This window comes from Scyliorhinus torazame, chromosome 25 (assembly GCF_047496885.1).
Source record: "Scyliorhinus torazame isolate Kashiwa2021f chromosome 25, sScyTor2.1, whole genome shotgun sequence".
Taxonomy (NCBI): Eukaryota; Metazoa; Chordata; class Chondrichthyes; order Carcharhiniformes; family Scyliorhinidae; genus Scyliorhinus; species Scyliorhinus torazame.
The window spans coordinates 25,680,383-25,702,391 of record NC_092731.1 but is presented as its reverse complement, the minus strand read 5'-3'; the positions used below and the strand labels follow the sequence as shown (position 1 = coordinate 25,702,391).

Genomic DNA, 22,009 nt, shown 5'->3' with positions numbered 1-22,009 from the left:
CCGAAAAATGTGTTTGTTAGGTGAATTGGACATTCTGAATTCTCCCTCTGTATACCCGAAGAGGCGCCGGAGTGTGGTGACCAGGGGATTTTCACAATACCTTAATTGCAGTGTTAATGTAAGCCTACTTGTGACTCTAGTAAAGATTATTATTACAAAGGTCTTCTTCGATCCCAAAGTGCTTCAAGACTACTAAAGGACTTTTGCCACTTGTAATGTTTGTAAACCATAAGGTTCTGTAAATAGCAACATTTTAGTGCTATTGGTTGAGGCCATTTATGATTGACACAATGAGAAATCCTGGTCTCCTCCAAATTGGATAATGGAATTTATGTTTTTGGTAGATAAGCACAGATTTAACATCCCAACAGAAAAGACAGTTAACATCCAACAGTGCAGCAGCAAATCTATCGGGTCCCACAAACAGGGACTCACAGCATCCAAAACAACTGGGGTCAAGTCTCAGGCCTTCTGAACAACCCAACACTTGCCTGCTGCCCCCATGGCCACTTACAATGTGCTTCCAGGGTCAGCAGGCCTGGCCTTTGTCCCCTCCCCTGCTCCCCAGAGTGAAATTTGACTGCAACGATTGCCCAGGAAGTCAGACAATTTCTTGACTGGAGTTAGCTGCCAAGGCCATGAAACTCTCTCCTACGTGCTCCTAAAGAACTGCCCAGAGCAAAAGAAAAGAGTGGAGATACGCTAGCAAGGTGCTCATGCAAAGATATTGAATGGATCTGGAAGACAGGAGAACAGAACAAAAATGTGAAAGTCACCCTCCGAATAATACACTCAACGCACAAATCAAAGGCCTGGTTTCTGCTAAATTTTGGAAGATGTTATCAAGGTGAATTTTGGCCCCCTGGTCAACATAGCCGAGATCTTCCCTTAAAATGAAGTATTTTTATTTCTAAAACCAAGTCTTCAGACTAGCTACAGTTAAAACATCAGAATATATCTGGTTACGCAGAACAGACTCATCATTTGCAATACGTTGCATTATGGTCTTGCATAACTGGCCTTCGAATAAGAGCGAGATGTATTTAGCTTCCACCCAGGTTGCTGCTCTTGAACAAAGGAATGCCTGTTTTATTCCCCACAGAATTTCCTCCTGTGGGGATGACTTTCAATTCATTAACCCCCAAGCTCCAAAATTACAAGCTAAAAGTTATCGCGCACCACCCGTGACCCAAAGCGAGATGCCACATTCAGTCGTTCAGCCAATAGGAATCCATTGCAATGGTTAACCCAACATACCCATCCTGGATCTCACGGAATGGTGACCAAAGAATGCAAACAATTCCATGTCAAACGTTCTATATAGTTTGCGATTAGCGAACCATATGAAAGGAGTCCTTCAACCAAAGAGATTTGAAAACCACACTGTAGGTTTAAAACTGCCAAAAATGAGATCACGACTCAAATCTCTCCATCTCTGCGTTCCTGAATACAAATTCCCCCATTACAAGATTCAACTTTTTCACAACCAGCCTTACCAGCAATTCACTCCACGGTGAACACCAAAGACCTTACATCTGTCCTAAACTTGTCATTCACAACCCAGTCTTGCCCTGCTTCCAGTTATCTGAAAAGACGGATTCAAAACGGGCAGCAGGAAGTGTAAAAGTTGAGCATTTTGGGGGCCGTGGGAATTCTCGGCTTAGCAGGTGAGCAGTTCTCCAACTGAAATTTAGTTTTAACATTTTGTATTTAACGTACAAAGAACAGTACAGCACAGGAACAGGCCCTTCGGCCCTCCAAGCCCTTTAGGGCAGCACTGTAGCACAGTGGTTAGCATGCTGCCTATGGCGCTGCGGACCCGGGTTCGATCCTGGCCCTGGGTTACTTTCTGTGTGGGGTTTGCACACTCTCCCAGTGTCTGCATGGGTTTCACCCCCACAACCCAGGTTAGGTGGATTGGCCATGCTAAATTGCCCCTTAATTGGAAGAAAAAATAATTGGGTACTCTAAATTCATTAAAAAAATATTAATCAGCTGTGGAAGCGATTACCTTAAATAAGTGCTAATTATTGTGGGCAGCAATTGTAAATTGGTGTGGTTCAAAAGTAAAAAAGTAACACAAGAGTGGTTGTAAATGAATGGAAAAATTGGTGAGACTGGAAACAAGATATCCCCACCCACCCAATGCTCGTGGCTCGTTTAAGCTTCAGGCAGCAAGTATTTCATATTTTTGTCCAGAGTTTGAATAAGTATTGAAAAGAAACAATCTAAGTTGTTTATAGTCTAGTTTTTAGCTCAAGATACGGTAGAAAAATGTGTGTCTCTAGACTGCAGTTTGTGGAAAGCAAGACTTTCCTGAGCAAACATCTGCAGCAGATGGCGCTTCATGGATTCTCACCAACTCGAGAATCATTGAGCTGGATTGCGAATTGCAGGCACTCACGTGGGAGGATGGGAGAAGGGTGTCTGGACAATTTGATCGAGATCTGGGGCATGCCGAGTTGAGAGATGTAGGGTTAGATAATAAGACCATAAGACATAGGAGCAGAATTAGGCCACTTGGCCCACCGAGTCTGCTCCACCATTCAATCATGGCTGATATTTTCTCATTCCCATTCTCCTGCCTTCTACCCATAATCCCTGATCCCTGTCTTTAAGACAGAAGTTGATAAATTTTTGATTTCTCAAGGAATTAAGGGCTATGGAGAGAGAGCGGGTAAATGGAGTTGAAATCAGCCATGATTGAATGGTGGAGTGGACTCGATGGGCCGAATGGCCTTACTTCCGCTCCTATGTCTTATGGTCTTATGATCCCCTTATTAATCAAGAACCTATCTATCTCTGGCTTAAAGACACCACAGATTGTGGTTGACATTGTAGAAGAGTGTTGGGCAACCAGGTGAGATAGAGAATGAGGATCTGCAGGAGCTAATCCTACACTACAGGTAGGATGTACTTTCTACCTGGTGAGGTAGTTAAAGACAGACAGATATTTTAAAATTCATTTTTACGGGATGCGGGTTTCGCTGGCTAGGCCAGCATTTGCTGCCCACCCCTAATAGCCCTTGATAAGGTGGTGATGAGCTGCTTTCTTGAACCGCTGCAGTTCATGTGGTGTAGGTACACCCACTGTGCTATTATGGAGAGGTCCAGAATTTTGACCCAGTGACAGTGAAAGAACGGCCGATATATTTCCAAGACGGGATGGAGAGTGACTTGGAGGGCAGCTTCCAGATGCTGTTCCCATGTATCAGCTACCCTTGTCCTTCTAGATGAAAATGAAATGAAAATCGCTTATTGTCACAAGTAGGCTTCAAATGCAGTTACTGTGAAAAGCCCCTAGTCGCCACATTCTGACGCCTGCCTGTTCGGGGAGGGTGGTACGGAAATTGAACCGTGCTGCTGGCCTGCCTGGGTCTGCTTTAAAAGCCAGCTCTTTGGCCCTGTGCTAAACCAGCCCCTATTAGATGGTAGTGGTTATGTGTTTTAAGGCACTGCCCAAGGAGCTTTGGTGAGTTCCCGCAGTGCATCTTGTAGATGTGTAGCCACCTGGGTTGGCCACTTCCCGACTTTAAAATGGAGATCTGCTAAGAATGCAGGGAAATTCAGTCAAACGCAGGAAAAACTGCAGATGCAAAGTTTCTTGTATATCAGAACTTGCAGGAACCCAGACAGCACTGAAACTAACAACCATCTACATATTAATGAGCGATCCCCGGGAACAATTGGAAACAGTCAAGGTAAACAAGGCCAAGCCAGACTACTCAGTGCCAGCAGGAGCCAAGACAAAGGAAGGCCAACGGACACTTAGGAACCGCCCAGCGATCAGGGAACAGCTCCAGTATTGGAGAAATCGATCCAAGTGATCAGAACTTAGTCCAATCACTTGGAACCAGGTACGGGGTCCGCCCCGAATGGTGCGAAGCCCCTGGGGACTATAAAATAGAGTCCCCGAGTTCAATTTGTCCTTCTTGGCAGGGTCTCTCAGCAGCTCGAAACAACCCTTGACTGTGACCTGCCTAGTAGCTGCATCAACCAAGTAAGTCTCCAGTCAACGTACGCTACGCGATAGGCGCTCCTAGCTACCAGTCTATACCAGCTTTGAAGCCTGCAGACTCAGAATCGAACGAAAGGCCATTTGTTCCCCTGACCTGGTGGGCCAGTTCCAAAGCTAAGTATAGGCCTTTTAATGTTAGAGATCGTCTAGTAAGTAGAGTTTATACATGAGTAGCGATTGACTGTGTATAATAAATGTGTTTTGATTTGAAACGTACTAACTGGTGTATTGAGTTATTGATCAGCACTTGAACTTGAACCTCGCAGTGGTATCATAAAGATACCTGGCGACTCTAGCGCAAAGGTTATAGAAACAGAGCAAATTAAGTAAAGACACAACGAACAACATTTAAGAGCCAACCAAAAGTTAGCAACAGATGGTACACACTTCATGTGTGTCTGTGGTGGAAGGAGTGAAGGTTTGTGGAATTGGTGCCAATCACATGGGCTTTGTCCTGGATGGCGTTGAGCTTCTTGAGTGTTGTTGGAGCTGTACTCATCCAGGCAAATGGAGAGTATTCCATTACACTCCTGACTTGTGCCTTGCAGATGGTGGACAGGCTTTGGGGAGTCAGGAGGTGAGTTATTCGCTGCAGGCTCTTGGAGCCACAGTATTTATATAGACTAGTCCAGTTTCTGGTCAACGGTTACCCCCAGGAAGTTGATTGTGGGGGATTCAGCGATGGTAATGCCATTGAATGTCAGAGGGCGATGGTTTAATTCGCCCTTATTAGAGATGGCCATGGCCTGGCACTTGTGTGGCACGAATGCTATGTGCCACTCGTCAACCCAAGCCTAGATATTGTCCAGGTCTTGCTGCAATTTTCACGTGGTCTACTTCAGTGACGGGGGGTCAAGAGTGGTGCTGAACATTGTGTAATCATTCGCGACCATCCCCACATCTGACCTTATGTTGGAAGGAAGGTCATTGATGAAGCAGCTGAAGATACTGGACCTGGGACACTACCCTGAAGAACTCCTGCAGTGATGTCCCGGGACTGAGGTAAGTGACCTCCAACCACCACAACAACCATCTTCCTTTGTGCCAGATGTGACTCCCAACCAGTGGAGTCTCCCCCTCCCGGTTCCCACAGACTCTAGCTAGGGCTCCTCAATGCCATACTCGGTCAAATGCTGCTTTGATGTCAAGGGTAGTCACTCCCACCTCGAGTTCAGCTCTATTGTCCATGTTTTAACCAAGGCTGTAATGAGGTTAGGAGTTAAGTGACCCTGGTTGAACCCAAACTGAGTGCCAATGAGCAGGTTATTGCTAATACTAATGCTGATAGCACCGTTGATGACCCCTTCACTGATGATCAAGAATAGACTAGTAAGAAGTCTTACAATACCAGGTTAAAGTCCAACAGGTTTGTTTTGATGTCACTAGCTTTCGGAGCGCTGCTCCTTCCTCAGGTGAATCACCTGAGGAAGGAGCAGCGCTCCGAAAGCTAGTGACATCAAAACAAACCTGTTGGGCTTTAACCTGGTATTGTAAGACTTCTTACTGTGCTCACCCCAGTTTCAACGCCGGCATCTCCACATCAAGAATAGACTGATAGGGTGGTAATTGGTCGGGTTGGATTTGTCCTGCTTTTTGCATACAGGATGTCCCTGTGCAATTTTCCATGTTGCTTGGCAGATGCCAGTGTTGTACCTGTACTGAAACAGCAAGTTCTGGAGCACAAGTCTTCAGTGCTATTGCCAGAATATTGTACGGGCCGATTCCCTTGAAATAACTAGTGCCTTCAGTCGTTTCTTGATGTCACGTGAGGTGAATCGAATTGACTGAAGACTGGCACCTGTGATGTGGGAACCTCTTGAGGAGACAGAGATAGATTAACCACTTGGCACCTTTGGCTGAAGAAAATTGGGAATGCTTCAGCCTGGCCTTCTTCACTGGTGTGCTGGGCTCCTCTACCATTGAGAACGGGGACATCTGTGGAGCCTCCACATCTAGTGAATTGTCCATTTGCGACTGAATGTGGCAGGACTACAGAGCTTAAATCCAATCTATTGGTTGTAGGATCGCTTAGCTCTATCACTTGCTGCTTATGCTGTTGGGCAGGCAAGTAGTCAGTCCTGTTCTGTAGCTTCACCAGGTTAGTCATAGAGGTGGTGTGGTGGTGAATGAAGGAAATCTGTTTAATTGTTGTTGGATTCCTGGCTGTCTGCCTAGTACCAAGTCTTTCCCATGCGGCACGGTGGTTAGCACTGCTGCCTCACAGCTCCAGGTACCCGAGTTCAATTCCAGCCTTGGGTTACTTTCTCCTCGTGCCTATGTGGATTTCCTCCAGGTGCTCCAGTTTCCTCAAAGTCCAAAGATGTGAGGGTTAGGTGGATTGGCCATGCTAAATTGCCCCTTAAGTGTCCAAAAGGTTAGGTGGGGTTACTGGGATAGGGTGGAAGCGCAAGTAGGCTCAAGTAGAGCGCTGTTTCCAAGGGCCGGTGCAGACTCGATGGGCCTCCTTCTGCACAGTAAATTCTATGATTTATTTATGGAGGCTTTAGCTTCAAAGAGCCCCCGAAAATCAATACAAATGTCCACGGGCTTTCAAAAAATGTTTTGACTCCTAGGTAATTTCTAAATGGTGAAAGACTATAAACAGGCGATAGTCCAAAGAGATTTGGGGGTTCCCTGTATGCAGTCCATTAATGTCATCAACAGGCACAGGATATAATCAAAGTCTAATGGAACGCCAACCTTTAAAATGAGCAGGCTACAATGCAAGAGGAGATGATGTGTTATATACACACCCCTGGTTAGACCATACCCGAGTACTGTGAGCAGTTTTGGGCACACGCCTTTGGATATATTGGCCTTGGGAGTGCAGCGTAGATTTACTAGACCAATGCCTGGATTCCAAGGTTTACATTACAAAATGAGATTACACAATCTAGGGCTGTAGTCACCGGAATTTGGAAAGTTATGGGCGACTTTTAGAAGATTCATAAAGGGCACAGGATAGGGTAGATGGAGAAACTATTTCTGCTGGTTGGGGAGTCGAGGACTAGGAGGCATAAGTCTTAGAAATTAGCCAGACATTTTACAGGGGTGAAGTCCGGAAAAGCAATGTTACAAATTCTCCTGCAAATGGCAACTTGTTCGAATCAATTGTTAATTATAAGACCTTTTTTGTTATCCAAAGATCTTAAGGGATGACGGTCAAAGGTGGGTATATGAATGTCAGCAGATGTTGAACAGTGCCCAGCTGTACATATAGTGCTGCTACATCTTTATGCTCAATCCCTCTGAACTGGTAGGCAGGGTACTTGATTTAACTTCCCACAACTTAAGACAATTATCACTTTGCCCAACTAGACTACATGTTCAAGTCCGCCACTAAATAGTGGAACAGGCTCAGGCTACTCCTGTTCCTATATATATTGCTATATTCGACAGAGTAACATTTGAAGTTGCCTGAAATATTTTTTTATTGATGACTGAAGTGCTTGTCAAGCCATTCCTCAACTTGGCTATAATGATCTTGCAGTCAGAGTCAGATTAAAACCCCCACTGCAGACTTGAAATTACAGTCTCGATCGACTGGGTGATAATTTTCTATGGCGCGGCAAGTTTAAACTCTTTCTTTGTAATTTATCCCTCTTACTTTCCAGGGCTTGGAAGGCTTCTTGTGTGTCACCATTTCACACTCCACCCTGGTAATACAGGTCCCTGGATAAGCAAATGCTGCACAGCAGTATCAATAACACGACACACTACTGAGGTCCAGCCCTTCCCCTCACACAATCATTGGCCTCATCAAAACAGCAGAACGACTGTGCCCTATTAATGCATTTACCTCTTCGAGGTTGATGGCTGGTGACATGCATTGACTTCTCACATTTAAGCACTCCATATGTTAAATAATAATTCAAAATCCAATGTTTTGTTAAAACAATATAGACCAAGATGACAAATGGAGAATCCATTCATTTACTGAACAAAATATCAATAAATCATTCAGTTGACTTTCTCGGCTCTGCTGAACAGCTTCAAAGTGATTGGGCAATTACGTTTTGTTCAATAATTTGAATATAACTAATCTGCCTTCCCAACTGACATGGAACGGAGCAGGACACATTTGGAGCAAAAAGACAAATTTCAAGCAGCTTCTTCAAGGTGAGAGAGATGGGACTCGTAAGAGGTTGGAAAGGGAATGCCAGAATCAGAGTAATGCAGTTTCTGAGAGGTTGTTGGGCGAGAGGATGTTATCACTCTTTAAAAAGAAAACCAATAGCATCCATCAGAACCAAGTACAAACACGTGCCCAACATTGCTGTATCCCCCTTGGCAAACCCAAAATAAGCTACTCAATCTGTGCTGCGGTGCTCACCATGTTCAACAAGGCCAAGATCACTGAACTTTGAAGATTCACACAATTTCCATTGTCATCACTGTACAATCAGCTGACAGGAGTCACAGGACTGAACAATTCTATCAGGGCAGAGTTGTAATTTATTCAAGAGGGATGAATTAAGTCAAATGAAGGCCAGGATCCAAACTCTTCTTTTGGATGGTTTGTCTCCAGGCGTGACAGCTTGATCCATCGTTGGGACAGATTCTGGTCATGTTTCATATCAAATTCCTTCTCATAAACTACTATTAAATCTGCTTCCAACACTCTTTCAGACAGTCTCTCGAGACTCAAATGGCTTTCTTTTTCTTGGAATCCACAGAACCCCATCACTGCCGAAGGAAGCTATTTGACCATCAAAGAACAATACAGCACAGCAACAGGCCCTTCGGCCCACCAAGCCTGCACCAATCCAGTTTCCTTATTTAGAACTACTACTTTTGCCCAAACGATCTAACCCTCCATTCCCCACCCGTTTATGTGTCTATCGAGATACATCTTAAACGTTGCTATTGTGCCTGCCTCCACCACCTCCACTGGCACCCGTTCCAGGCACCCACCACCCACTGCGTAAAAATCTTTCCCCGCACATCTCCCCAAAACTTTCCCCCTCTCATCCTGAACCTGCGCCCCCTTGCAATTAAGTCACCCACCCTGGTAAAAAGCTTCTAACTATTCACCCTGTATATGCCTCTCGTAATTTTGTAGACCTCAATCAGGTCTCCCCTCAGCCTCTGTCTTTCCAACATAAACAATCTGAGTATATTCAACCTCTCCTCATAGCTAACACCCATAGATCAGGCAACATCCTGGGAAACCTTCTTTGCACTCACTCCAAAGCATCCAAGTTCTTCTGGTAGTGTGGTAACCAGAACTGCACGCAATATTCAGAATGTGGCCTAACTAAAGTTTTATACAACTGTAACGTTACCTGCCAACTCTTGTAGTCAATGCCACGTCCGATGAAGCCAAGCATGCCATATGCCTTCTTGGCCACCTGCATTGCCACTTTCATGGAACAATGGACCTGAACGCCCAGATTCCTCTGTATGTCAATGCTCCTAAGGGTTCTGCCACTTATTGTATAATTCAACCAGAATTTGAGCTTTCAAAATGCATCACCTCGCATTTGTCGGGACTGACCTTTATCTGCCACTTCTCTGCCCAACTCCCCAATCTATCTATATTCTCCGACAGTCCCCTTCACTATAAAGAACAAAGAAATGTACAGCACAGGAACAGGCCCTTCGGCCCTCCAAGCCCGTGCCGACCATGCTGCCCGACTAAACTACAATCTTCTACACTTCCTGGGTCCGTATCCCTCTATTCCCATCCTATTCATGTATTTGTCAAGATGCCCCTTAAACGTCACTATCGTCCCTGCTTCCACTACCTCCTCCAGTAGTGAGTTCCAGGAACCCACTACCCTCTGTGTAAAAAACTTGCCTCGTACATCTACTCTAAACCTTGCCCCTCTCACCTTAAACCTATGCCCCCTAGTAATTGACCCCTCTACCCTGGGGAAAAGCCTCTGACTATCCACTCTGTCTTTGCCCCTCATAATTTTGTAGACCTCTATCAGGTCGCCCCTCAACCTCCGTCGTTCCAGTGAGAGCAAACCGAGTTTATTCAACTGCTCCTCATAGCTAATGCCCTCCATACCAGGCAACATTCTGGTAAATCTCTTCTGCACCCTCTCTAAAGCCTCTACATCCTTCTGATAGTGTGGCGACCAGAATTGAACACTATACTCCAAGAACTAAGGTTCTATACAGCTGCAACATGACTTGCCAATTCTTATACTCAATGCCCCGGCCAATGAAGGCAAGCATGCCGTATGCCTTCTCCACCTGTGTTGCCCCTTTCAGTGACCTGTGGGCCTGTCCACCTAGGTCTCTCTGACTTTCAATACTCTTGAGGGTTCTACCATTCACTGTATATTCCCTACCTGCATTAGACTTTCCAAAATGCATTACCTCACATTTGTCCGGATTAAACTCCATCTGCCATCTCTCCGCCCAATTCTCCAAACAATCTAAATCCTGCTGTATCCTCTGACAGTCCTCATCGCTATCCGCAATTCCACCAACCTTTGTGTCGTCTGCAAACTTACTAATCAGACCAGTTACATTTTCCTCCAAATCATTTATATATACTACAAACAGCAAAGGTCCCAGCACTGATCCCTGCGGAACACCACTGGTCACAGCCCTCCAATTAGAAAAGCATCCTTCCATTGCTACTCTCTGCCTTCTATGACCTAGCCAGTTCTGTATCCACCTTGCCAGCTCACCCCTGATCCCGTGTGACTTCACCTTTTGTACTAGTCTACCATGAGGGACCTTGTCAAAGGCCTTACTGAAGACCATATAGACACATCCACTGCCCTACCTGCATCAATCATCTTTGTGACCTCGAAAAACTCTATCAAGTTAGTGAGACACGACCGCCCCTTCACAAAACCATGCTGCCTCTCACTAATACGTCCATTTGCTTCCAAATGGGAGTAGATCCTGTCTCGAAGAATTCTCTCCAGTAATTTCCCTACCACTGAAGTAAGGCTCACCGGCCTGTAGTTCCCTGGATTATCCTTGCTACCCTTCTTAAACAGAGGAACAACATTGGCTATTCTCCAGTCCTCTGGGACATCACCTGAAGACAGTGAGGATCCAAAGATTTGTGTCAAGGCCTCAGCAATTTCCTCTCCAGCCTCCTTCAGTATTCTGGGGTAGATCCCATCATGCCCTGGGGACTTATCTACCGTAATATATTTTAAGACGCCCAACACCTCGTCTTTTTGGATCTCAATGTGACCCAGGCTATCTACACACCATTCTCCAGACTCAACATCTACCAATTCCTTCTCTTTGGTGAATACTGATGCAAAGTATTCATTTAGTACCTCGCCCATTTCCTCTGGCGCCACACATAGATTCCCTTGCCTACCCTTCAGTGGGCCAACCCTTTCCCTGGCTACCCTCTTGCTTTTTATGTACGTGTAAAAAGCCTTGGGATTTTCCTTAACCCTTTTCCTTAACCCTATTTGCCAATGACTTTTTGTGACCCCTTCTAGCCCTCCTTGCTTAAGTTCCTTCCTACTTTCCTTATATTCCACACAGGCTTCGTCTGTTCCCAGCTTTTTAGCCCTGACAAATACCTTCTTTTTCTTTTTGACGAGGCCTACAATATCTCTCGTTATCCAAGGTTCCCGGAAATTGCCGTATTTATCCTTCTTCCTCACAGGAACATGCCGGTCCTGAATTCCTTTCAACTGACACTTGAAAGCCTCCCACATATCAGATGTTGATTTGCCCTCAAACATCCGCCCCCAATCTAGATTCTTCAGTTCCCGCCTAATATTGTTATAATTAGCCTTCTCCCAATTTAGCACATTCACCCTAGGACCACTCTTATCCTTGTCCACCAGCACTTTAAAACTTACTGAATTGTGGTCACTGTTCCCAAAATGTTCCCCTACTGAAACTTCTACCACCTGGCCGGGCTCATTCCCCAATACCAGGTCCAGTACCGCCCCTTCCCTAGTTAGAGTGTCTACATATTGTTTCAAGAAGCCCTCCTGGATGCTCCTTACAAACTCTGCCCCGTCTAAGCCCCTGGCACTAAGTGAGTCCCAGTCAATATTGGGGAAGTTGAAGTCTCCCATCACCACAACCCTGTTGTTTTTACTCTTTTCCAAAATCTGTCTACCTATCTTATCCTCTATCTCCCGCTGGCTGTTGGGAGGCCTGTAGTAAACCCCCAACAATGTGACTGCACCCTTCTTATTCCTGATCTCTACCCATATAGCCTCACTGCCCTCTGAGGTGTCCTCCCGTAGTACAGCTGCGATATCCTCCCTAACCAGTAGCGCAACTCTGCCACCCCTTTTACATCCCCCTCTATCCCGCCTGAAACATCTAAATCCTGGAACGTTTAGCTGCCAATCCTGCCCTTCCCTCAACCAGATCTCTGTAATGGCAACATCATAGTTCCAAGTACTAATCCAAGCTCTAAGTTCATCTGCCTTACCCATAATACTTCTTGCATTAAAACACTTCAGGCCACCATACCTGCTGTGTTCAGCAACTTCTCCCTGTCTGCTCTGCCTCAGAGCCTATTCCCTAGTTCTCCCTCAATGCTCTCACCTTCTGACCTATTGCTCCCATGCCCACTATCTGCAACCCCACCCAGCTTTGTGTCATCTGCAAACTTGTTAATCAGGCCATCTATATTTTCCTTCAGATCATTTATATATATTACAACCAACAGTGGTCCCAGCACGGATCCCTGTGGAACACCACAAGATACAGATCTCCCTTCACTGTTACTCTCTGTCTCCTGTTGCCAAGCCAGTTCTTCAGCCATCTAGCTAGCACACCGAATCCCATGCGACTTTACCTTTTGTACCAGTCTGCCATGAGGGACCTTGTCAAACGCCTTACTGAAGACCATGTAACCAATCACTGTTTGTCAATGTACCATTTGTCAATGTTCTTTTGTCTACTATGTACGTACTGTGTATGTTCCCTCGGCCACAGAAAATTACTTTTCACTGTACTTCGGTACATGCGACAATAAATCAAATCAATCAATGTAGACGATATCCACCGGCTATCCCTCATCAATTCATTTTGTCAGCTCCTCAAAAAACTTATCCCCGCACGAAAGTCAGAACTGGCCTTCTGAAGGGGCACCCTACCGAGGCCAACTCCCCTACCCTACGCCCATAACCCCACCGAACCTGCGCATCTTGGGACTGTGGGAGGAAACCCACGCAGACACGGGGGAACGTGCAAATTCCAGTCACCCAAGGCGGGATTTCAACCTGGGTCCCTGGCATTGTGAGGCAGAAGTGCTAACCACTGCACTACCATGCCACCCAAAGACTGAAAAGTTTATAACGATGCATATTAGGACGTCGGCTCTTCCATCTGAACGTTTTAACCCGACTTTATTTAAACTCATAACTGGGACGACTCCGAAGACGTACAAAAAGGCAGACTAGACTTCCAGGCAGGGCAGTCTGCAGGTTCTACTGAATAAGGGCGAAAGTCAAGCATTTAAAAAAGGGGCGGAAGATGGGATGAGACACCAAATCTGAAAAATAAAAAGTCTTCCTGCTGTCTCCCCGGCCCTGGAACAAATCAGTGCCGCGCATGCGCAGACATCCGGGCGACTCATCTGCCCTGGGGCCGCGCGTGCGCACACGGCCCCCCTCCGCTCACCTGCCCAGGTCCGTGCCGGCGCGTGCGCACACATCTCCCCCCACCCCGCGCTCACCTGCCCGGGTCCACGCGTGCGCACACGCCCACCCGGTACATCTGCCTGGGACCGCGCGCGTGCGCACACACCCCTCCACCGGCTCACCTGCCCGGGCTCTGGCCGCCTCTTCCCGTCGCTGTTGCTCCGCCGCCTGCTGCTCCTCCTCCTCGGCGGCAGCGCGGTGCAGGGCCGCCTGCAGCCGTTCCTGCAGGTCCGCCTTGAGGCCTTTTGCGTCGAGGCCGCGTTTGTGCAGCTCCTCCTTCAGCTCGTTCACTTTTAGTTTCCGTACGTCCAGCGAACTCATCTCCCGTGTGTTTAAATTAATTTAAAAAAGAAAAAACCCTGCACGAGCAGCTGGGAGGATCGCGACTTAGCGTCGCGGGGCGGGCGGGGGGGGGAAACAATAAACAAGTTGAATAAACCCACTTCTCCGGCCCTTTCGGAAGAGCGAACTCTTTGGATTCTATGAAGAAAATCCCCCCTCAGTGGCCGCGGCGTCTGACGAAACAAAATGGCCGCCGTCTCCCTTCAGCCGCTTCTGGTGGCGCCAGGCGCGGCCCTGCCCACTTTCCCCTCAGCGCCCCCCATTGGTCATCAGCTGCTCACAATGCGCCTGCTGTTACCAAAGCACCAATCATGGCTTGCCCTGCCCGGCCGCGCCCCGCCCACTGGCTTCCGCTTCCGCCGCTCCTCATTGGTCCGCGTTCCCCGCAACTTGCAACTTAGAAAACGAGGGGAGCGGGGCACGGCCTGGCATCCAATCGGATGTGAACTTGCAGGAAGGTGGTCGTCGTTATGGAGGCGGAGAGAGGGGCGGGGACTCCGCTCAGAGCGCGCGTGGGCGAGAGCGAGCCCCCTCAACCCCAGCAAGCGGTAAAGGCCCGCCCGCCAATCCAACCTCTGCTGCCATTGGACCGCGGGTTTCCCCACTCCAGATCTGGAAAGCCGATTGGGCAATTCGGGTATCAATCAATGTGCCCCCATGAACTGGAAAGCTGATTGGGCAATGTGGATGTCAATCAATGTGCAGTAGGTCCTCCTCGCGGGGGAGGGGGCCACTGGTCGAGTGATCCAGAGGCCTGGGGCTGATCCTCGAGAGGCACGGGTTCGAATCCCACCATGGTAGCTGAGGGAATTAAAACACCTGGAAGGAAAAATGCCAGTTTTGTTCACAATTGTGAAGCCTGTTTTGGTAATGGCATTCAGGGTTCTGGAACCAAGGTGAATTTACGATGCAAATCAACGTGATTTAATCGATTTGGTGGAACATACGTGAGAGGTTAAATGGCGTACTCTCCTATTCCTTTTTTAGAAAATATTCTTTCACGGGATGTGGGCCCAGCATTTATTGCCCCTCCCCAATTGCCCTTGAACTGAATGGCTTGCTGGGCCATTTCAGGGGGACAGTTCAGACTCAACCACATTTCTGTGACACAGAAATTCTATGATTCTGTGAGTCTGGAATCACATGTAGGCCGGACTGGGTAAGGGATGGCAGATTTCCCCCCCTTAAAATTAGTGAACCGGATGGTTTTTTTTACAACAATCGTTGATGGTTGTCACGGTCTCCATTTCTGAGACGAACTTAATTGAATTTAAATTCCATTAGCTTTTATGATGAGATTCAAACTCATGTCCTCAAGGTATTAGCCTGGAACTCTGCATTCCTAGTCCAGTTACATTAGCACTACATCATCATCTTCCCTAATCGTATTTGCCGATGCTGAAAATCTGGACAAAACCGGCAGGTAGGGAATGGAGTGGAGTCTGTGCCCACCTTAACTATTCTCTAAATTCTTCCAGTTCTGATGAAAGATTATCGATCTGAAACTTCAACACTTGTTATTCTCACCACAGGCGCTGAGTGTGTCCAGCACTTTCTGTCTTTCAAATCATACCATTGTTGTCCATCTCTGTTAGGTAATATGCTGCTGGGTTCTGTGGTAATACCAAGTATTGCAGTACCTGAGCGGTGAATGACCATTGGCTAGACCTAGGAGTCTGCCATTGGCTAACGTACATAGCCCCGCCCTGAGAGGCGGGATATAAGAATCCATGCCGTCCCAGCAGCCTTCACTTTCTGTATCAAAGCTGCTGGGTACAGTTCTAGCTGATTAAAGCTGATTAGATATGACTCCCCTTGTCTCGAGAGTTATTGATTGTGCATCAGGTTCCCCTATTCACGGAGAATGACGAAGGCAGCACAGTTGAGTTTAACCTCAAGCAAGCTTCACAGTCAGTAATGTGCCAGCCCAAGGCAGCACCTGAAAGTCATGAGAAATTGCAGATATTCCAGATGTTTGGTGTGGACATGAGAGATCTCACCCAGCTTGGTTTCAAACTGTTGTGAAGAAAATTTAAGGTGCATATTTAAATAGATTTGCACACACATTTCCCTCCTAAATCAGTAGAAATCATTGTATCTTTTTTTTAAATATAGAGTACCCGATTCTTTTTTTCCAATTTGGGGCCAATTTAGCATGGCCAATCTATCTATGTTGCACATCTTTGGGTTGTGTGCGGGTGAGATTCACGCAGACACTGGGAGAATGTGCAAACTCCACATGGTCAGTGACCCGGGATCGAACCCAGGTCCTCGGCGTCGTGAGGCCAATGCCCTGCATGCGCCCTGCACGCGCCCTGCATGCGCAGTTGTTCTGGTTTATTCCGTGAAGGCATTGCAAGCGATGTGGAGTAAGCCGCAGCCAGGAGCAGAAGTGCTGATCAAACAGTTGTTAAAGACAGTGATTGAATGAAGCCTCGCCTTCACCGGGTTGGTGGGGAGGAATGGAGCTGGGGATGGGGATGGAGGGGGGGGCTTTTGATTCACCCTGTCGGTGACTGTCACAATTCCGCTTTACAATCCCAATATCCCATGTTTGTAGCTCCAGGGCCTCTCCCAGCTGGATCTTATTTGAATCCTGAAGCCGCACACCTAGTTTCTCAGCCACCGGCTGGTGGGCAGTCGGGTCGCGGCCTCCCCGAGGTTTTGGAATCTCCCACTCCAGAGCCTCTTCCCCTTAACCCGGGCCTGTCACCTGGAAGATGCCCCGGAGCTGCAAATGCGGGATACAGAGGTTGTGGTCCGCAATTGGTGAATCAGAAGCCTCCTCCCCACCCCTCCTTTCCGATCCCCGGAAACTGTGGGGATGCAGTGGCAACTGCCCACACGTCCCAGGTCTCTGAAATTGGGTGAACAGCTTCAGGATCTGACGTAGATCAAACCAGCACTGTGTCAGCGGCAAATTACGCCATTAGTTTTCGGTGCATGCGCGAACAAACACACGTACAGACGGGTGTTGGTGGGCGTCTTGCGTTTGGCAGGCGACTCGGTGAATTCTGTAATCCCTGACATCACATAAAAGATTATCTGCTCATTATCACATTGCTGTTTGTGAAAGTTAATGAGCACAAATTGGCTGCTGCATTTCCTGCATAATCATTGTGGCATTATCATAACTGTAAGAACTGCAAGGGTTAATGAAGTGTCTAGAGTAGCCACTAGAGGGAGCTAGTTACAAGTATATAAGGCAGTGATGCTAAGCCTTGTGTAAGAGTGTATGCAGGAGTTAGCTAGAGAGTCAGAAGTACAAATAGAGTGAGTGAGAACAGATCATAGTTTATATCAGTATTAAGATTAGATGTAGATGAGCGTAGTTTAAATGTTGGAAGCTGGATTCACACAAAGGTTTCTTTTGTGTGTCTCTCTCTCTGTATGTTAAAAGGTGTCCAGATCACTTGATAATTTAAAAGTGATAACTGTTTTCTGGAAATAATTCAAAACTACTGTTTTGTTTAAAGGGTTTTCCTGATTTAGTGGATGTTGTTATAAAATTGAAACAGTTGAAAGAGAAGTACAAATAGAGTGAGTGAGAACAGATCATTGTTTATATCAGTATTAAGATTAGATGTAGATGAGCGTAGTTTAAATGTTCATAATCAATTGTGTATTCTTTAGGAGTACGTGTCGAATCCTAATTAGTGGTGTGAATAAATTTATAGCTTTGTTTAAGTTCAAGCTATTTTGTGATCTTTGTGAACACCATCATGAATTAAGCAACACAAAGAACACCACAATCGTGACTGCACTTCAAAGGTAACTTCATACCTTCTCCCTTTTAGTAAGACTGCAAAGTCTAGCTAGGTCTTGGTCCCCCCTCTGCTGAGTTGAGGATGATATTGGCCGATAAACAATTTACACCCTGGCCCTCCCCTTCGAGGATCTGGCCACTGACTGCGTTGCCTTGTCCAGACTCTGGCTTTGGGTTGTTATCCGTGGACAGGGATGCTCCAATAACCCACGAGGCAGGAGGTCAAGGTTGGCAACTCATCGCACAGCTCCTGCCAAGAATTGCAGATGAATGTATGTTCCCAAAAGGACTTTTCCAAGCAACCCCTTTGTAGGAAAATCGAAAGCAAGTTAGGGTATCTGTATATTGACATGGAAGTGTCTCTTGAAGAAATGTTTGTACTATAATAATAATGATAATCGCTTGTCACAAGTAGGCTTCAATGAAGTCACTGTGAAAAGCCCCTAGTCGCCACATTCCGGCTCCTGTTCGAAGAGGCTGGTATGGGAATTGAACCCGCACTGCTGGCATTGTTCTGCATTACAAGCCAGCTGTTTAGCTCACTGTGCTAAACCAGCCCCTGGTTTATCACATGGCGTCAGTGATGTCATTGTGTGGGTGAAGCTGGGTTGTGGCTCTGGGTTTTACTTTCGTTTTGAGCTGGGATCTGGCTGTGGCTCTGAGTTTTACTTTCGGCTTACTCAGTTGGAAGCTGGATTCACACAAAGGTTTCTTTTGTGTGTCTCTCTCTCTGTATGTTAAAAGGTGTCCAGATCACTTGATAATTTAAAAGTGATAACTGTTTTCTGGAAATAATTCAAAACTACTGTTTTGTTTAAAGGGTTTTCCTGGTTTAGTGGATGTTGTTATAAAATTGAAACAGTTGAAAGAGAAGTTATTAAGGATATATTAGAGAGAACTGTAGCTGTGTGGGGGAATTTATGTTTGTAGTTGATACAAATGCTAGCCTTGTGTGTTCATAACATGTTAACTGAATTTGTAGAATAAACTTTGTTTTGTTTAAAAGTGCTTAAAGCCTCTGTTGAATAGCACCTGAAAAGTACGCCCTTGTGCTCATCATAACCAAAATTAATAAACAGTTGTAGGTCAGGTGAACTCCTTGATATGCTTTGGTGTGTTCTAAACCCTGTCCCATAACAATGTGTACTTGGAAAACAGGGTCGGCCAGCATCTGCAACAAGAGCAGGCAACGTTTCTTTGGAAAGGGGTAGGGTATCTGATGTTATCCCATTTGGCGTTCGGATATCATGCTTTAGTCACCATGTTTGTAATAGATATTTTGATTCCTGGGATAGGGGCAAGTCTGGCATTAATGTCCAGCCCTAGATGGTGCATGTTTACTACATATTGAAAGGACAGAAATTAACACATTCTCAGGTTGTATAAAATGTTGTTGTTTTCCAGGAGATATAATTTTATTTTTATTTGTTCATGGCATGCGGGTATTGCTGGCCGGGCCCGCATTTATCGTCCATCCCTAATTGCCCTTGATCTCAGTGGCTTGCTCAGCCACACCCAATTAATTTTTTTCCAATTAAGGGGCAATTTAGCGTGGCCAATCCATCTACTTGCCCATCTTTTGGGGTTCTGGGGGTGAAACCCAGGCAGACACGGGGAGCATGCGCGAACTCCACACGGACGGTGACCCGGGGCCGGGATCGAACCCGGGTCCTCGGCGCCGTGAGGCAGCAGGGCTAATCACTGCGCCACCGTGCCACCCATTTAAGAGGGAACTTTACGTTTGCTGTGGATCTGGAGTCACATGTAGGCCTGACCAGGTAATGATGGCCGATTTCCTTCCTTATAGGGCATTAGTGATCCAGATGGGCTTTTATGACAATCATCAACGGTTTTATGTCAATCATTAGACTTTCAATTCTAAACTTATTGAATTCAAATTTCCCCATCTGCCATGGTGGGATTTGAATCCGGGTCCCCAGAGCATTATCCTGGGTCTTCAATTACTACTTTAGTGGCAACACCACTCCCTCCAAAATAAATTGAACCTTTTCAGTGGCAGCAAGACAAACTACAAAGAACAAGAAACATCAAAATGAGCACATTAAATACCAGTTAGGGAATAATAATAATAATCGCTTATAGCCTCAAGGGGCTGGTCCGGGGTGGGTGGAGCACAGAGCCTCGCTCTATGCAGACGACCTGCTTCTGTATGTATCAGACCCATTAGAGGGAATGGAAGAAATCATGAGGAATTTGGCCGGTTTTCGGGGTATAAGCTAAATATGGGGAAAAGTGAGTTGTTTGCCATCCAGGCGAGGGGACAGGAGAGGCGATTGGGGCAGCTGCCGTTTAGATTAGTAGGGGGAAGGTTTAGGTACCTAGGCATTCAAGTGGCGCGGGGATGGAACCGGCTGCATAAATTAAATCTGGGCCGGCTAGTCGACAAAATGAAGGACAATTTTTGGAGATGGGACCCGCTCCCGTTGTCATTAGCTGGGAGGGCGCAGACGGCGAAGATGACGGTCCTCCCGAGATTCCTGTTCGTGTTTCAATGTCTCCCCATCTTTATTCCACGGTTCTTTTTTAAAGAGGTCAACAAAGTGATCTCTGGCTTTGTTTGGGCGGGCAAGACCCCACAGGTAAGGAAGGTAATGCTTGAGCGGAGTCGGGGAGAGGGCGGGCTGGCGCTGCCAAATTTTAGTAACTATTACTGGGCGGCGAATATAGCCATGATCAGGAAGTGGGTGGTGGGGGAGGGGTCGCCATGGGAGCGTGTGGAGGCGGCTTCATGCAAGGGCACCAGTTTGGGGGTGTTGGTAACTGCGCCTCTGCTGTTCCCACTGGCACGGTATTCCACCAGCCCCGGGGTGGTGGCGGCCCTGAGAGTCTGGGGGCAATAGAGGAGACATGTGGGAGCAGAGGGAGCATTGGTCTGGTCCCCAATCTGTCCTGGGAAGTTTGGATGGGGGATTCCGGATATGGCGGAGAGCAGGGATTGAGAGGATGGGGGATATGTTTATAGAGGGGAGCTTTCCGAGTATGAGGGCGCTGGAGGAGAAGTTTGGGTTGGCGAGGGGAAACAAATTCAGGTATCTGCAGGTGCGGGACTTCCTATGTAAACATGTGTCAACCTTCCCACTCCTACCGCTAAGGGGGATTCAGACCAGGGTAGTTTCCAGAGGTAGGAGAAGGGAGCGTCTTGGACATTTACAAGAAAACTATGGGGTCAGAGGAGACGCAGACTGAGGAGCTGAAGCGCAGGTGGGAGGAGCTGGGCGGAGAGATGGAGGATTGTCTATGGGCAGACGCGTTGAGTAGAGTCAACGTGTCCACAACATGTGCCAGGCTCAGCCTGATACAATTTAAGGTCATTCAAGGGGATCACATGACAGTGGCCCAGATGAGCAGATTCTTTGGGGTGGAAGACAGATGTGCAAAATGTGCAGGAGGACCAGCGAACCATGTCCACATGTTCTGGGCATGTCCAAAGCTTAGGGGATTTTGGCAGGGGTTTGCAGATGTCATGTCCACGGTGTTATAAACAAGGGTGGTGCCGAGTCCAGAGGTGGCGATTTTTGGGGTGTCGGAAGACCCGGGAATCCAGGAGAAGAAAGAGGCAGACGTTCTGGCCTTTGCTTCCCTGGAAGCCCGGAGAGGGATATTACTAGCTTGGAGGGACACAAAGCCCCCGAAGTCAGAGACCTGGCTATCAGACATGGCTAGCTTTCTCTGTTTGGAGAAAATCAAGTTCGCCTTGAGGGGATCACTGTTCACGTTCGCCCGGAGGTGGCAACCGTTAGTCGACTTCTTTGCAGAAAATTAATCGTCAGCAGACGGGTGGGGGGTTAGTATAGCTTAGAGTAGGGGGTTAATAAAGGTGGGACCTGTAAGGGAGGGAGACGGCTTTTGCACTATGTTTATAGTTTCATGTACATTGTTTATTATGTTGTTGTTGTAATACCAAAAAAAACCTCAATAAAATGTTTATTAAAAAAAAATAATAATCGCTGATTGTCACAAGTAGGCTTCAATGAAGTTACTGTCAAAAGCCCCTTGTCGCCACATTCTGACACCTGTTTGGGGAGGCCGGTACAGGAATTGAACCCACGCTGCTGGCCTTGTTCTGCATTACAAGCCAACGATTTAGCCTACTGTGCTAAACCAGCCCCTGAAATCTTAAATGCAACCATCAAAGTGATGGTGCAAAAATTCCGTCATCGTTGCTCTCTAATGGCTGGAGAACACCAAGGAGATGCAGATGTGAGTAAAAGATATGAAGTTACCATTAACCTTGAGAAATTAAGGAAATACAAAGACAGCGAC

At 46.8% G+C, this 22,009-nt stretch overlaps 1 protein-coding gene across 1 annotated transcript in view; it reads right to left on the bottom strand.

Moving 5' to 3' along the window:
* Positions 1 to 14,156, bottom strand: part of LOC140402442 (heterogeneous nuclear ribonucleoprotein U-like protein 1) — a 94,226-nt gene extending 80,070 nt beyond the window's left edge. The window contains exon 1 of the mRNA XM_072490227.1: positions 13,740 to 14,156. Within this exon, the coding sequence (XP_072346328.1) occupies positions 13,740 to 13,938 (199 nt within the window). The 5' untranslated portion in view covers positions 13,939 to 14,156. The remainder of the gene's footprint in view (positions 1 to 13,739) is intronic.
* Between the last annotated feature and the right edge of the window lie 7,853 nt (positions 14,157 to 22,009).